The 16,947-nt window shown below is 42.3% G+C and overlaps 1 protein-coding gene across 1 annotated transcript in view; it reads right to left on the minus strand.

Moving 5' to 3' along the window:
• The window catches only part of LOC145400141 (uncharacterized), an 84,890-nt gene that overhangs the window by 65,072 nt on the left and 2,871 nt on the right, over positions 1–16,947 (minus strand). The window contains exons 2-3 of the mRNA XM_080272676.1: positions 4,157–4,265; positions 2,941–3,064 (exon numbers count right to left, since the gene is read on the minus strand). Coding sequence (XP_080128802.1) covers positions 2,941–3,064; positions 4,157–4,265 — 233 coding nt within the window. The remainder of the gene's footprint in view (positions 1–2,940; positions 3,065–4,156; positions 4,266–16,947) is intronic.

The following is a 16,947-nucleotide window of genomic DNA, read 5'->3' on the forward strand; positions in this document are numbered from 1 at the left end:
CTACGGCCCTACATTCTTTCCATACCGGTAACACTTTTCCGTAACTAGCACCGTATTCTAGCGCTAATTTCTTGTTACAGCTCAGCATTCAAGATAGAGGCATAGCGTATTCAGGGCAAGTTAAAGTGAAGAGAATATAGTATCGATTCACCTGAGCCCCTGTCAAATGTTTTAGTTTTGTATGGAATAAAAAGTAAATAAATACATAATGGGGGTTACAAAATTCACAAGTTGACAAGAGCTACATGGGAAAAATAACACTATCTTTCTTCCTTCTTTTTAGATTTCACTAATGTTCAAAAGATTCTATGAACTCGAATGGCTTCTCAGAAGTGCACCGACTGAGATAAAAGAAGATAAGACGGGGTGGGGTTAAAGGGGAGAACACACACACACACACACACACACACACACACACACACGTCCCGTTACACGCACACCTGCAAGGTTTATTAATGTAAACTCATACCCGCTTCCTAGTGTGGTTACCTGTGGGACTAGGTGACAAGCGACCATTGGTGGGTAGGTAGGTTGGTAGGCAGGTAAGTAGGTAGGTAGGCAGGTAAATAGGTAAGTTGGTAGGTAGGCAGGTAGTTAACAGAGTACTGGAAAAAATAGGTAGTTACGTAGGTAGTAGTTCTACTGAATGGATATTTGTTAAGGGGTTGAGAACGCAGATAGATAATGTTTAAGTATTTAGGCAGGTGAAGAAGAAGGGGAGGTAGGTTAGTATGCTGGAGGATGGTCGCAGGCAGTTTAGTATGCAGGCAGGGAAGCAGCAGTTAAGTAGGTACCATAGTCTGATAGGTAAGTAGGCATTAATCTCTTCAGTCCGATGACGTCCTCTTTACTCTTGCCATATCGATTACATTATTTGACATTTTTTAACTGTAGGAATCGGAAACAGTCCTTAATAAACCCTTCACAATCTGATTACTCTCACCAAGCTACAGAAAATCGCTTAAGAATAACAATATGATTAAAAAATATGTGTTCGGACTGAATAGGTTACGTAAATGAGCGGAGGAATATTCAAAAGGCTAAGTAGATTGATGTGTTGGTAGATTTATTACTATGAGGTAGGATGGTAAATGCGTGGGCAAGAAGAGGCTTACATTTCAATGAAATGACATTATTTAATTTGTTCTTGTTACTCCTGACGATTTTATTCAGCTTAGAAGAACCCCCTAGAAGTGAAGCGGTTAGTGACGGCTGTATCTAACAACTCCACTATAAGAAAACCTCCCTTAACCCGAAAAAAACATATGATGATAGCAGGACTAACATTAACATGACGCCACCGGATGCGAGGGGCTGACCCTTGAGTGACGGGAAGTTTCCCTGAGGCAAGTATAATGGTGTGTCGTGTACCGGAGTAAGCTACATAATTATAGCATGTTATCAGCCGTCGTTATGGGGCCAGCCACGCCAACACGATGATATATTTACTTTCCTTAAAGGGATTTTTTTTCCTCCGTTTCCTTTTCTTATTCTTACTAGCGCCCGTTTTCACTTCCTCTCCACACTACCTGGGCTCACTGGCCTGAAACTTACTATGCAAGTAACTAACGACAGCTATCTGATATTCGACGTAAGACTGCCTTAAAGATGGTGAGGGTGAGACTGATTCCAACGAGTCCTCCAGCGTTTGTCCTGAAGTGTTTCCACACAAGTTACAAATACAAGCAAATACATGTTCCACCTAAGACATAACTATCTTCCCAGTTCCATCTAAAGAAAATTTACACCTGGCGAAATACAATAAAAATCCCATCTCTACTAGCGCGTTTCAAATGGTTCGATTTTTCCGCTATATAATCGTCAACCTTTGAAAAGATACTTGTGCTTAGACTGTACTTACATACAAGAGAAGCTAAGTGGGGGGAAATGTCATGCGTCTGCTCGCAAATATTGCCTCTTCCGTTTTGTTGTTTATTCAATATTAACACAAGACTATTTTATTCAGCACAGAACAACCCCAGGTTGTAAAATGGGATTAACGTGGGCTGCGAGTAATCCTCCGAGTTCGAGAACTGTTATACAAGCTGAATAAAAACGTCAAGGGACAGTAAGAATAACATAAAATAATACTTTGTCTGACTAATTAGTGGACAGGTGAAGGAACTGGTGGTCAGGTACAGATAATTCAAAAGTCCGTGATACACTGGGCGACACACTGAGTAGGATGACAACAGATATGAGTTTTTGTGTCACAGTGAACGATGCTGAACTGCCTAGAACAACTTCTTAATAATGATCAATTGATAGTATTAAGCTTGATTTTATCTACAAATGGTGAGAGATCAAGTCTTCGTACAATGAACTTAACTCAGTTGCACGTAAGAACTTTGCGATTTGGCCTGACGTACTGTGATGGGAAGATATTAAACTCTTTTACTCTAATTTGCCATAAAGTTGCCGTCTCCCCACCTTGAATGCTGAGCAGCAACAACAGACTAACACAAGATTAGGATGCTAGTCACAAAGAATGGAGAGGATGTAGAACCGTAACACTGTCTCTTCCTGCGACTGAGATGCATGAAATAAGCTGCAAGAGGACGAATATCTGACATCTTTTATGGTTTATTCTTGTTACCTCCAAACGACTGAATTCAGCTTAAGGGAGATCTCCTGTGAAGAAAATAATTAGCGCTCTGGATGACCCCACGGGCTCAGGGGGTCACCGCAAAGTGTAAAATCGTTTGGTAATAGCGAGAATAAAACAACATCCTTGATTAGTAGGGAATAAATAGGAATATCACAAAAATAATTTATCGACGTTACAAAAGGCTATACTGTGTGTGTGTGTGTGTGTGTGTGTGTGTGTGTGTGTGTGTGTGTGTGTGTGTGTGTGTGTGTGTGTGTGTGTGTGTGTGTGTGTGTGTGTGTGTGTGTGTGTGTGAGAGAGAGAGAGAGAGAGAGAGAGAGAGTATACAGTACCTGCGGTGTAGATACGCCTCTCGTGGCCAAAACAGCTCAAGGATAAGCCATGATCGTGCCAAGAGGACCGCGGTGTACACCTCCACCACCATCAGTACACCGAACAGCAAGAACCCGAACCAGCCTGTACAGGATAATAATAATAATGACATCATTATCACTAATAATAATAATAATAATAATAATAACGCTGGTTCGACTATAGGATACAATAAATTCAAAATCATTTCTGGTAAGTGTTACTTGATCACACACACACACACACACACACACACACACACACACACACACACACAAAGCACACGCGCGCGCTTCCTCAGTCCAACTTTGACACAGAATTATTAAACATCTAGCCACCTTAAACGCAGAATTATTACTGCCTCAAACAATCAGAATTGTTACAAGCAGAATTATTACTGCCTCAAACAATCAGAATTATTACATTCAGAATTATTACTGCCTCAAACATCTAGCCACCTTTAACATGCAGCGCTACCAACCTCAAAGCTCTTCAGGGCATTAACCCCTTCAGTACAATGACATCCCTATTATTATATTCTTGTTTATTTCAGACGATTTCACACCGGACACTAGACTTACAGCTGGAAGAGTCTGATATCGGCTTTATAAATCTTCTCAATAAACAAGGCCTTAATATGGTGAGTAAAATTGTCTTTATCAATGGCCTTTCATAAGGTGAAAAAAACAATGTGAAAGTAGCAAGAATAAACCAATATAATATGTCAACTAACTGAAAAGGTTAAGTAATACTCCCTCTACACGATACATTCCCCACACCATCCATCACCACACCCACGTCACCTCTTCCTATGTCTATTCCATATCCATAAATCCCATAAACATCTTACATTCTTTCCAACATGCTTTCCTCACAGTCTTATTACAAACATCGGATCAGCACACCCTGTACCACTCCGGAGACCATCCTGTCATCACCCACCACACAATCCGACAGCTATCTTATCCATTTTTTTTCTACACACCTAATCTACAACCCACATACCTTTCACGATAGGGTAAGCACTTCAGTCGCCTTTAAGTCTATGTTCTGGCACCTCTCCTGTTTTTCTGTCCAAGGTCTCTAGAAATCAGTCCCTTCAATTCACAGCAATCGAGAGAGAGAGAGAGAGAGAGAGAGAGAGAGAGATAATAAATAAAAACCCAAACTCTGCACAATGCCTGGTCCATCACTCACCACAGTACACCACGGCTCCGGGTAAGGACACCACGGGAACGACGCCAAACACACCAATTAAGTAAAACACAGTCCGGACCACGCCCAGGCCGGGGAAGCTGTCCAGTTGCTGTGGAGAAGGAGCAAGTGGGGTTAGAGACGGAGCACACAGAGGAGAAGTGGGGTCGGTGATGGAACACACAGAGGGGGAGTAAGTGGGGTTAGAGACTGAGCACAGAGAGTTATAGCAAGTCAACATTAACACTCTCGGGCTCTTAGGACTCAGGGACGTGTAACAATGGCGTTGGGAATTTCGTATCAACTATTCCTTAGCGATTTCTCCTGCCCATTACACTTCAGCATCCTCTTTTATGCTACTAACTTAAACTAAGTCGATATTAAAACGATACAAAAGAAATACCAGCGAATGTTAATGTGATGTATGAAAATTAAATCTCTGAGGACGAGGTGCTCCGAAGCCTCACCTGGTACAGGCCCTCACTCTCAGCTGAATAAAATCCTCTGATTTTACCTGGAATATGATATCAGAACTGTCCCGATCATGACAGGGTTATTGGTACAGTTTAAGGATTTGAATTAAGTTAAAACATACTTTACTGACCTACTATAAAACCTGCCAACATGAATGGAGGACACCAGTAATCTGGTGTATGGATTATTTATTTATTTGTTTCTCCTTCCCCTGTCATGTTATTCAAGAAAAAAAAAGGGGGGGGGGGAGTGTGAGGCAGGGAAGGAAAGGAGAAAAGGGAAAGAAGAGTGATGAACCAAGCTTTTTATTTTGTTTTCGTGTAACATATGACTGGATGATGTTATGGTGGGCTACATAAGTCTCCAATAATCTCTTCTCAACAGGACTTCTCCCTTGAACTGAAAAAAACCGTAGGGAAAATGGTAAGCTTACAATGAAAGCGAAGAGGTCATCCACACGACGTTCCCCTCAGAGGCCTACTACAAAGGTCATCGTCTTGGTTGCCTTACTATAACGTTTCTTCTAACCTGACGAAGATCCCTAACCCCGTTCAGTTCAGTTGATGGTCAAATGTAGTCAGAATGGAGGACTGATTTCTTTCTACCCTGCTATACCGTGACGCATCCATTCAAGGTTCAACCCCATGATGTTGCCCGCCGTCACGAAAACGTTCCCTACGTTCCCCCAGGGCGTTCCCCCATACGTTCCCTCCGAAGCAAACGTAAGCACGGAGCTGAGTGTGAATTGGGCTTTTGAGGCATGATAACTAAAACATTACTATGGGGAATAAAGAATGAGATGATGGAAAGGAGAGTTAGATAAAAGAGAAGATTTAGGGTACAGATGGACAGATAGATAAACAAACAGATGGATGGATGAATGGATCGACAGAGAGAGAGAGAGAGAGAGAGAGAGAGAGAGAGTTGGGTGGTGTTAATGAAATGATGAGAAGGAAATTCCATGCGTTCCTCTGGCCTGTGCCGTGCTTCCATTTAGCAGGAAAAAGCGTGAGTGTGAGTGGGTGCTTGGTGTTGTGGAAATAACGAAACACACACACACACACACACACACACACACACACACACACACACACACACACACACACACACACACACACACACAGTAATATGGTGTAGTGAAATACAAGCACATAGCACCAAGGTTAAACAGGCGACAGTGGTATGGTGGAGGTTAAGAGGAGGGTAGGCATAGGTACATGACACAGACCATGAAAGAAAAGATACTGATATGGTATAAGTTAGGATAAGGGTAAGACATATACAAGAAAAATAAGGTGACTCGCAAAACAGTGGTGGCAGACAGTGGTATGTTGTAGGCTTGGCTATTTGACTGATGCGGATAAGTGTTTGTTTGTGAGCGTCCACCCCAAGCTTTGGTGAGTCAGACCATTTGCGTCCTCCAAACATCAGACCACGGCCCAGTATAGACCAGGGCTACATTCATACACTTCCCTAAGCTAAAGTTGTGTTTATGATTGCCTGTCTATTATTTTTGCCTTCACCCATATTGCTACCAAACACTTGAAATCAATTTAAGATGAATATTGCTTTAACAAAACACGAAAAAACAAAAAACCTACGCTAAAAATCTACTTAACTCTCATGAAGGCTTGTTTATAGTGCCAGACAGTTAGGATCCTTTATAAATACAGACCCCAGCGACAAGCCTACCGAGCTACCGAGTCGCTGTGATACAAGTCAACTCTTATGAGGACTCTTTATTTTCTTCTCAGTGTGGAGACCTATTGTATTAGCTCAGTATCTTTCTTCTTCTACTGTTTCTTCTTTCTTCTTCCTTTCTTCCAAACACTTGTTCAACTTGGTACCACTCCCTCACTTCCTTACCAATTTACTTCAAATCTGGCATTATTGTTCCTTGGACCAAAAAAAAAAATCCTTTTGTGTGTTTCTTAATTTAGGTATCTGAAACGGTTTTATGGGGTCTAACGTCAAACCACAGAAGCATAAACTTCCGGATCCTTTGTTCTTTTATGTTCATTAATTATTACGGCAATTTGCACGTAAATACTGTATGTCACTTTATTGTTTGCAGTCACTCTTGCCACATTCTTCAGCACTTTCATTTCATCCTGTTAACAAAACCCACCAGCCTAACACGGACATGTTAATTTAAGCACCACAAGTTCCCACGAAAACTTTTCCTAGTCTTCAGAGATGATGTGGGTGAGGGTGGGGTGAAGTGGGGTGGATGGGTGAGAGGAGTTAATTGAGTGGCACATGCAAGGAGGATGGTGTGTGTGGAGGGGGTGGAGGAGAATGTAGTTACCTAGGTGTAATGTATAGGATTTTCTCTACATCTTTACACTACCATATCTATTTTTTGACCACGAGTGTTTTTTGCTCCCATCACCCCATTTTCCAAACTATTCTTAATATTTATACTTGTTTGGGAAATTAGGTTTATTTTTACATAATTTCAACATCAAATCCCCCTCAACTTATAATCTTATCTTCCTGTTTTTCCATCGCAGAAAAAAAGGGGGGTGGGGGTGGGGGCAATTAAACCCTTTTCTTTAAATCCTGACCAAGCAATTCACATCTACTACTCTATCAACAAGGTCACCACCTCTTTAGTAGTAGTAGTAGTAGTAGTAATTAGTAGTAGTAGCAGTATCACAGGACTCAACCTCCGATCTGCTGAATGGCGAGCGTCACCGTCCCGACTCAACCATAATGGTTTATTATTATTATTATTATTAATTATTACCATTCCTGCGAAGCAGGATGGTATCGATTTTCGGCTACTCGCCCTAAACAGCTGCGAAAGATTCAGCCTGTGTGTGTGTGTGTGTGTGTGTGTGTGTGTGTGTGTGTGTGTGTGAGTGTGTGTGTGTGTGTGTGTGTGTGTGTGCGTGCGTGTGCGTGTGTGCGCGCGCGCGCGGTGAGTCCGACTCTGGGTATAGGTTTCACAGCCCGTGCCCAAGACTTAGTAGTCCTTCTACGTACCATACACTACACCTCCACATGTCACCACTTCGGCTCTAACACCCACCGTCCATATTGAATACGTGCTAGGGCTGTGTCAAGCAGGACTGGTGTACTGGTATTAACGGGGGTATTTTTCACGACATGTCGGTGGGACGTAAGGTAGATAAGCAAAGCCTGCTTTCATTAAATTCAAATCCTTAAACAGTACCCTGCCCTAGCCGGGATTTGAGGGCAGGCTTTCGCTATATATATATATGTGTGTGTGTGTGTGTGTGTGTGTGTGTGTGTGTGTGTGTGTGTGTGTGTGTGTGTGTGTGTGTGTGTGTGTGTGTGTGTGTGTGTGTGTGTGTGTGTGTGTGTGTGTGTGTGTGTGTGTGTGTGTGTGTGTGTGTGTGTGTGTGTGTGTGTGTGTGTGTGTGTGTGTGTGTGTGTGTGTGTGTGTGTGTGTGTGTGTGTGTGTGTGTGTGTGTGTGTGTGTGTGTGTGTGTGTGTGTGTGTGTGTGTGTGTGTGTGTGTGTGTGTGTGTGTGTGTGTGTGTGTGTGTGTGTGTGTGTGTGTGTGTGTGTGTGTGTGTGTGTGTGTGTGTGTGTGTGTGTGTGTGTGTGTGTGTGTGTGTGTGTGTGTGTGTGTGTGTGTGTGTGTGTGTGTGTGTGTGTGTGTGTGTGTGTGTGTGTGTGTGTGTGTGTGTGTGTGTGTGTGTGTGTGTGTGTGTGTGTGTGTGTGTGTGTGTGTGTGTGTGTGTGTGTGTGTGTGTGTGTGTGTGTGTGTGTGTGTGTGTGTGTGTGTGTGTGTGTGTGTGTGTGTGTGTGTGTGTGTGTGTGTGTGTGTGTGTGTGTGTGTGTGTGTGTGTTCGGGTCTATAATCTTGTTCAGAATAAATGGATGTAGTTATGAGAAAGGTCAAAGTAAGTGAAGAAAAACAGTGAAGTTGATATGACTCTGGTTCGTCTGACCCAGCGGACGACAGGAGTCCGGCCACTTCATCAGGGCACTCCCAGAATTGTTTCGTTGATGTTATTTTGATTGTCAGTGTTGCGAGAATGAAGGGAGTGTGTGCGTTACTGTGTGAGGGACTGAACATGGAGGCTGCCAGAGATCGTGTAGCGTGGACAGCCACCATTAGGTGGTGACTATGGTCGATACTGCATTAATGAGAGGGGAGAGTGATCAGGTAATGAGTTTTATTTCGTGTTTATACTGAAGCAGAGAAGGGTGATGGCAACATGCTAAATAGACTTGCTTCTGGCTGGGAAAGGCAGTATTTGTGGACTGAATGTCTGGTAGGGTTCCTGGAGGATGCTGTTTTGCAGGTTTGGCCAGTTTACGACAGGACAATTTTACAATGCACGCATTTATATGTATGTATATATAAAATACATGTATTGTTAATATATACTATTAATATTATACCCATATCTATAAATATGATCGTCCATATGGATATTGTTTTGCTGGGAATGACCTACGTAGGATGGAAAAATCGGCTAAAAACGGAGAATTGTCTAGGTGGAAATAGAATCGTTCAAGTGGGTTGACACCTTAAGGAGGGCATAGGTCCCATCGCATTTCTTCTTCATTTTACACACACACACACACACACACACACACACACACATATATATATATATATATATATATATATATATATATATATATATATATATATGTGTGTGTGTGTGTGTGTGTGTGTGTGTGTGTGTGAGAAAAAAAAATGCCTGGAAGGTCACTTGACTAACACGCTGAGGGTGTGGAAGTAGGAAGGAGCCTACAATAGTAGGCGGAGCAAGGCAGGTGTGGGTTAGGAAGGATGTGAAGGGGGGGTTGGGGTGCAGTGGAGGGGTGAATAGATGAGAAGGTTAACGATAAGTGGGTGTAAAGGGGTGGGGGTAAGTGGGTAAGGGGTGTGGAAGTATAGGGGTGGTGAGGGGTGTGGAAGTATAGGGGTGGTGAGCGGTGTGGAAGTATAGGGGTGGTGAGGGGTGAGAGGATGTGAGTGAGGGGGTGATGAGTCGGTGTATGGAGGCTGAGGTGTGGGTGTAAGGGTGAGCATGTGAGGGAAGAGTGTGGGGTAAAGAGTGTGAGAAGACAAACAGTTGGAGGGGGTGGTGGGGGTTTCTGAGGGGTGAGAGGTGAGAGTGTGGGGGTGAGGGGATGTGGGGTGAGGAACTGGGTGGTGGAGGTGAGTCAGTGTCATGACAAGCAAGCAAGGACACAGGATATGCTAGCTAGCCATGCTTAGAGAGAGAGAGAGAGAGAGAGAGAGAGAGAGAGAGACGATGAGGGAAATTCCATCTGCTCTTATGATTGTATCGTGTTCCATTTTGCGTGTACATGTGTGAGGGTGAGCGGGTGCATGTTGCTGTGAAAATAATGACACACACACACACACACACACACACACACACACACAAATATATATAGAAACAAACATGAGAGAGAGAGAGAGAGATCCGTTTCCACTTCTCCTCTCCTTTAGTTTCGTTATTCTCGTTTATCTTTCCTTTAGTTTGGTTATCCGCGTTTATCATTTTTATCCTTCATTCGTTATCCTCGTTTATCATCCTTTAGTTTCGTTATCCTCCTTTATTATCCTTTAGTTTCGTTATTCTCACTTATCATTTAGTTTCTTGCAGGTTATTCAAAGGAGCTCAGTGACAGAAAAAATATATATATATATACTGTGGCTCTACATCCTTTCCGTAGCACTTCTTTGTGACTAGGATCATATTCTAGTGGTAATGTATTTTTTCTGCTCAGCATTAAAGATGGAGAGATGGGAATTTTAGGCCAAGAATAAATTAAAATAGGCTAGTAATTTTTTTTTTTTTTTATTCTCGTTTATCACCTCTTCGGTTACTATTTTCATCCTTTTATTTCGTTGTTCTTATACGTAATTATTACACACTGTACCACGGAAGAGGGCGACGGTGAATGCCTACTGACTACACGAGGGGCACCGTAGTAGTAGCAGTAGCGGTGGTGGTGGTGGTAGTAGTAATGGTGGTGATGGTACCGGTAGTAGTAGCAGTAGTGACGTGGTAACCCCACCATGGACCCGGCGGACTGCTGGTTAAATCTGTTCTCTGGCAGTCCACTACCCTCCTCTCAGGGGATAGGGAGGGAATTATGGCATGTTTAAATAACGAGGCAATGGATCCGTCCGGTCATATCAGTGCCACCACGTGAAGGCGTCCCTCTCCAGAGCCATGAGAGTCATTAAAGCAGATGATCGATTTACGCTGTCCCAATCACCCCAAAGAATACCACCTGCAACAGCCCAGGTTATAGCCAGGTTCCTAATTACACTACAGGCCGAACAGAGACAAGGGAGAAACGAGCCTTGTCCCAGAGTCTGACCGGCGCGAAATTCATCTTCTCACATCTGCATCCTAGTTATAAATGTGAACCCTGTCATATGGTCGGGACAACTCGAGTAATCCATTCCAGCTAATGTCAGACGATTTTATTCAGCTGACGGCGAATCAAGAGAGCTGACAACCCTAACAGACTATCCTATATCCCGGCTAATGCTATTTAGTTTGAGTCATAGGAGCCAGGGTGTAACCGTACCCAACTTACAGCTTGGACAATTCTAGTATACAATTCCAGCTATCGACAAACGAGTTTATTCCGCCAAATGTGAGTCATAACAGTTCGAGTACCAATAGTAATTTGACCGAGTCACCCGAGAATATGATGCCAGTCACGAAAAAGTGTCATGGGAAGAATGTACAGCCGCATTCTTTTTTTCTTCGGCCTGCATGAAATAAGCTGCAAGAGGACAAACATTTGGGCCAAGTTACAGTGAAAAAATCCTTAACGAATATTGCCTTTGCCTTACAAAACAATAAATTTGGATTTGTCATACCGTGTATTGCCCGTTTAATTTCAGTGATGAAGAGGGACGCTTTCACGTGGTGATCCTGATACGACAGGGCGGTGCAATGCCTGGTTAAACAAACGCTCATCTTCGTGCTCTTCTATCCTTGTCTCTTACTCAGAATAAATCTGTTAATTCCCAACCCCAAAAAGCATACAGCCTCTCAGGGACCACTTAGTTGCTGTTTGCTTTTCTTTGTACTCCCTACACCCCTAAAGGAGGCAGGTGAACTACAGGTCATCTTCAGCCTGCAATCCACCGGTTCACGTTCAGGGTAAGCCTGGAATTGCAACTACTGCCGTATTGCTACTACTATGAGCTGACAAAGAACCCTAACTTCTTCTATCTCAGTTGATGGCCAAGTGTACTCAGACTGGTGGGTTGATCTGAATATTAACCAAGGAGACTCTACCTCATAAGTAAAGCTCACTGAATTTCATGCAACATATCCAGGAGTGACCCAGTTCTGTCACATGAAAGCAAACCGAATTCACTCACCCGAGGCTCTGTTTATAAAAGCTTCTTATCAATTAACACGATCACCAGACGTCAGTAAGAGTTCATTATTGTCTTTTATTTTTTTTTTTTTTTTTGCCACCATAATACATAATCTGCTTGTGAAGTGCTTGGTAGGTGTATGAGTGAAGACAGGCGTATATACAAACAACCGTATGTACAACTGATACCCAGGAGAGTTTATGAACGTGTGTGCAGGCAAAGGGGGAACCCGATGCACCCCCTCCTCTTTGTAACAGACGAAGCTGAACGGGAGGGCAGTCATTCGTCATTTACTTTTATTAATTTATTCCGTTGTCCACGACTGTTTCCCTAGTTGTTTCCTTTACCTATTTAACACTAGATACATTAATAATAATCTAGGTATTATTACAATACTGTACTTCCCAGGCACCTGCATCTCAAGAAAAATAATAACCAAAATTCAGCCTGGTGGGTGCCTCAAGAAGAACAAAATAAGGGCTAATATTAATGCCTATTGACTGCGTGAGTCATTACAGCAGACATTCAATTTTTTCCAAGGGACTATCTACGCCAAGAATAGGATACTTTTCTCGAAGTCCCATCTTCCCTAGGACTACAACACGCAATCGATGAATGTTTCATCCTGGTCCCTATTTCAGTTCTACAGTAGGTAAGCACAGTCTGACCATGCCCAGAGGTCTTGTGAGCTGCCTCGAGGATCGAACTCGGGACTCTTCGGATGCGGTGGTCACACAACAATAAAAAAGTGTAACCACACCAGTATCAATTGTATTTATAACCCCTTCAGCCTAAGGACACCCTTTTTTATCAAACAACATTGATGCTATTTCCAATTCGTCAGTAAAAAAAAAAAAAAAAAAAAAAAAAAAAAAAAGCCTCCAGTTCAATGACTCCAATAAACTGAACAAAGTCACCTGGCGGTAACAAAATTATTACAAATACAACCTTGGAATGATCTATCTATTTATCTATCTATCTATCTATATATATGTATGTATGTATGTATATATATTTTTTTTTCTTGCTATAAACAAACGATTTTACTTTATATGATTAAGAATTATCGAGCTAAAAGAGTTAGGTATAGCATTCATTCAACCCCTTCTCTGCAAGAGATCTTTCTGAAGTTGGGTAAAAAAAAAAATACACGTCGCAGGACTGATGTGGTTAAACAGCAAATTATTCTGAAAATTTTATTCCTTCAATGCAATGGCATGTTTTGCCTTTTGGTCTTGCTGCATCCAGACGATTTTAGTCAGCCGAGTGAGATACAAAGGCTGTGAAAGGGTCAGTGGAGTCTTTCTAACCTCCTCGGAGCAAATGGTCTCTCCAAAGCTTAACTACTTCAATGCGGCGATATTTTTTTTCACCTTATTCTTGCTTTTGTTGCTGTTGTTGTTGCTCAAGGCTCACCTGGACGGGAACCCTGTGAACTGCGGGATGAAGGTGCCAATCTCCTGCAGTGTACCATCCTCTGTTTAGGGGATAGGCAGGGTGCTGAGGGATGTAGGTATAACTGGGCAGTGGCTATACAAACGACATCACGTGAAGGCGACCCCCTTCAGCACTCTTTATACTCCTGAAAACACTACATTGTGCGATTTTATTCTGCTCAAGTAAGACATCTTTTAGTGAAAAAGTTAGCCTTTTCAATTCGCAGGACGCATTTTTACTTCAAACCGGAGGAGTTAGTTAATCCTATACTTGCCCCTTCGCTAATACAGGTGTCTTGTTAGCTGAATAAAATCGTCTGACGGTGGCAGGAATAAATTAAGACCACCACCACCTGATTGGGAGGGTTAACGAAAGATATATCTGATAACTTTAATTCGAAAAACCTTAAGCTGAGTTATACGGTCTGGCGTTGGCAAGAATAAAGTGGAAATGGCGTCACGGCACTGTACTAGATTAATAAAATCGTCTGGCAGCAGCAAGGAGAAATATTATGCCACACTCTTAGTGCTGAATACGGTTTTCCCTCACGGCGATAAGTGTTCTGTGTTTTGTTATTGCTGCCTCCAGACGATTTTATTCAGTTTGGGAGACACCAATCGAACTAAGGTGTTGGATATAGTTCACCGGACCTCTTCACTACCAGGGTTGGTGATTTTTTTATTTAAAAAAATGACTTTTTTATTTCTTTGATTTGATTTTTTTTTTAATTTGATTTTTCTGTTTATTATATAGCTAATATTTCAAAATCCGTATACTGAATACTGTTAATTTCATGTCTTGTCTATCCACTGTTGGTTAAGGCTGAAAGCCACGGCCCAGAATCAGATACATACCTGTTCAAGTCCTGTCCTGAGTTGCCGGTGGTAATCAAGGCAGCATATTACAAAGCTGATTATATTACCACACATAAAAATCTTAAGCCGATATTATTATGACGTGACCTTAAGTGACCAAGCATAGCCTGCCTAGTCTTATGGTTGTGGTTTTTTATTTATGGCTCATTATTTCAGATGTACAAATAATTTCAATACTTAGTTACACAAATATAAAAATATTTATTCTGTCATACAATGTATAAGTTTCTAATGGCACCATTCTCCAAAATCTGCTAACTTAATGCTTAAGTATCTGAATACATGAATGCCAACACAAAGTTGCACACAACTTTTATAAACCTTCAGATTTTATTTTTGTTAACTTTTGGGGGAAAAAAAAAAATATTTGTTGGCAAAAATATCAATTATTTAATCACATGATTAAATCATTTTGATTTAATCAACGCCAACCCTGTTCACTACAAATGGTCTTCTCGTCTGGAGTATGCAAGAATACCCAGATAACATGCAAAGCAATACACTGACCCTCTCATGACCAGGATAACTCTAGTATTCTATTTCAGCTAACGCCAGACGATTTTAATCTGCTGTGTGAGTCACAAGAGCCTGAGTAAAAAACTGTTCACAAATAAGTAACTTCACTTACACTCTACTGTCAATTCACTGACTATTTTATTAAGCTTAGTGCAACTCTCTTGTACTCGTAGTGAGGGGGCCAATGAAGGCTACATCTAACCCTTCCCGTTCCAAATGAGTTTTCAGAAGCTGAATAAATAATCTGAGACAAGAATAACATGTACAGAAGTCACTGTAGTGTACAAGATAACATATATATAGTCATAAATGCAGACATCCTGTACTAGGCAGTGATAAGAATCATAATCATAAACATTTCCTCCCAGCTGTTGCTTTGACGTCAGGGTCCCTATTTGACTTCTATGTACAAAGACACAACCATCTTCCCAGTTCCGTTCCGCTAAATATTCGTCAAACTTTGGGAAGATAGTAAGAGCCGGCGTGATGTTTGAAGTACGTATTGTAGCAGCCGGCCTGCACACGCCTGACAAGGGCGGGCAACTACACGTTCTAGCCGCTCTCAAGGGTCCTGGCAAGTAGCAACTGCGTAGGACTGAGGAATATCAATTAGTCTCTGGGGAAATGAACCGCACCCACACAATCCTTCACGCAGGGGTACAGTTATGGAAGGCCTTTGAAGTATGGGGTTAGAAATGCAAGTGGAGCTTTGCTGTGTGTCATGTTAAAGTAGCTCGTGTGTAGCAATCCAGCCACAAATGGGAAAGGCGCTCGGTCAAGTTTCCCAGGTGCCACTACGTGAGCGAATAAACCCCAATAAACCCTTTGAAATAAACCCTGGAGTGCCACATCAGGTATGAGCAATTTAACTCACTAGACCACCAGGCGTTTGTTTGGTTATATGGTTACCATCCAGCATAGCAACCGGTGTCCTAGGGTGGGCTACACTGAAACAATTTGGTCTCGAAGTCAATATACACCAGTCTACTGTATCACTATATCCAGTGAATGGATGGTGGCGCCCCCGACTTTCACACAACAACGACTCCAGCAAAACATACAGTACATACCGGTACCGTCTATTCTGTTTTCCCCCACAAGACTATGATAAAAAAACACGTCACCACGGCCTACTGACGGGGGATAAATGAAAACCTAACAAAACTCGAAAGCACTCGAGAGCGCACACCTCCGCCATTACCATTGCAGGATCCGGATCCGCCCCCAAATTTAATCAATTCTTTCTTGGCCCATGGCCGACTCTTCCACAAATTTCAATGAAATTCACTGAGAACTTTTGAGATATCATCTGGACAAACGGACAAACACTGGTGAACAGATAACCACCTCCACCTTCGTTGGCGGAGGTAACAAGATGATTCCTGATGACATTTTACCTCACTAACCCCTTTATTACGACAGGTTCATCCCAAGTTGAATCAAACCATCTTGTGGCAGCCTGATCAACAAATAACTAATTAAACAAATACATAAAATAAATAAATAATTGTTTCCGTAACGTGGTACCGTATTGTTTTAACACCTTCAGCCCGAGGACGTCCTTTTTATTTTATTCTTGCCAACCCCACATCATTTCATTCAGCTGAGGGGAGACTTCCAACACTGGGAGTTAGCTGTAGCCTTCACATGCAGGTGAGGGGGTCTGATATAGTCTTTATTGACCCCTTCAGTACGAGAGGCCTCCGGAGTATAGTGTCTTCATTAAAACCTTCAGTACGGGAGGCCTTCCTGAAGTATGATAAAGTCTTCTGCGCCTTCAGTACGAGAGGCCTTTCTGAAGTATGATAAAGTCTTCATTAACGCCTTCAGTGCGAGAGGCCTTCCTGAAGTATTATAAAGTCTTCTACGCCTTCAGTACGGGAGGCCTTTCTGAAGTACGCACAATAAAACCACCGGGCGGATGCAAGATTAAGCTACAGTGACGTCACCGGAAAGAAGGGCCTGAGGGACTGTTTTTACTTTTCTTCAGGATATCCTCTTCCACCCGTTTGACATAGCATTTTGTTTTAGTGTTCCACCCTCCACACCATCTTGTTCAACACTGGGATGGTCTGTCTTACTGGACGGCTTAATGAGGGATGTATTGAACTCCTCCGATTGGAAAAGTATCTCCTAAGCTGAATA

This window comes from Coenobita brevimanus, chromosome 1, assembly GCF_032717465.1.
Source record: "Coenobita brevimanus isolate Jiangsu-jjx chromosome 1, ASM3271746v2, whole genome shotgun sequence".
Lineage (NCBI taxonomy): Eukaryota > Metazoa > Arthropoda > Malacostraca > Decapoda > Coenobitidae > Coenobita > Coenobita brevimanus.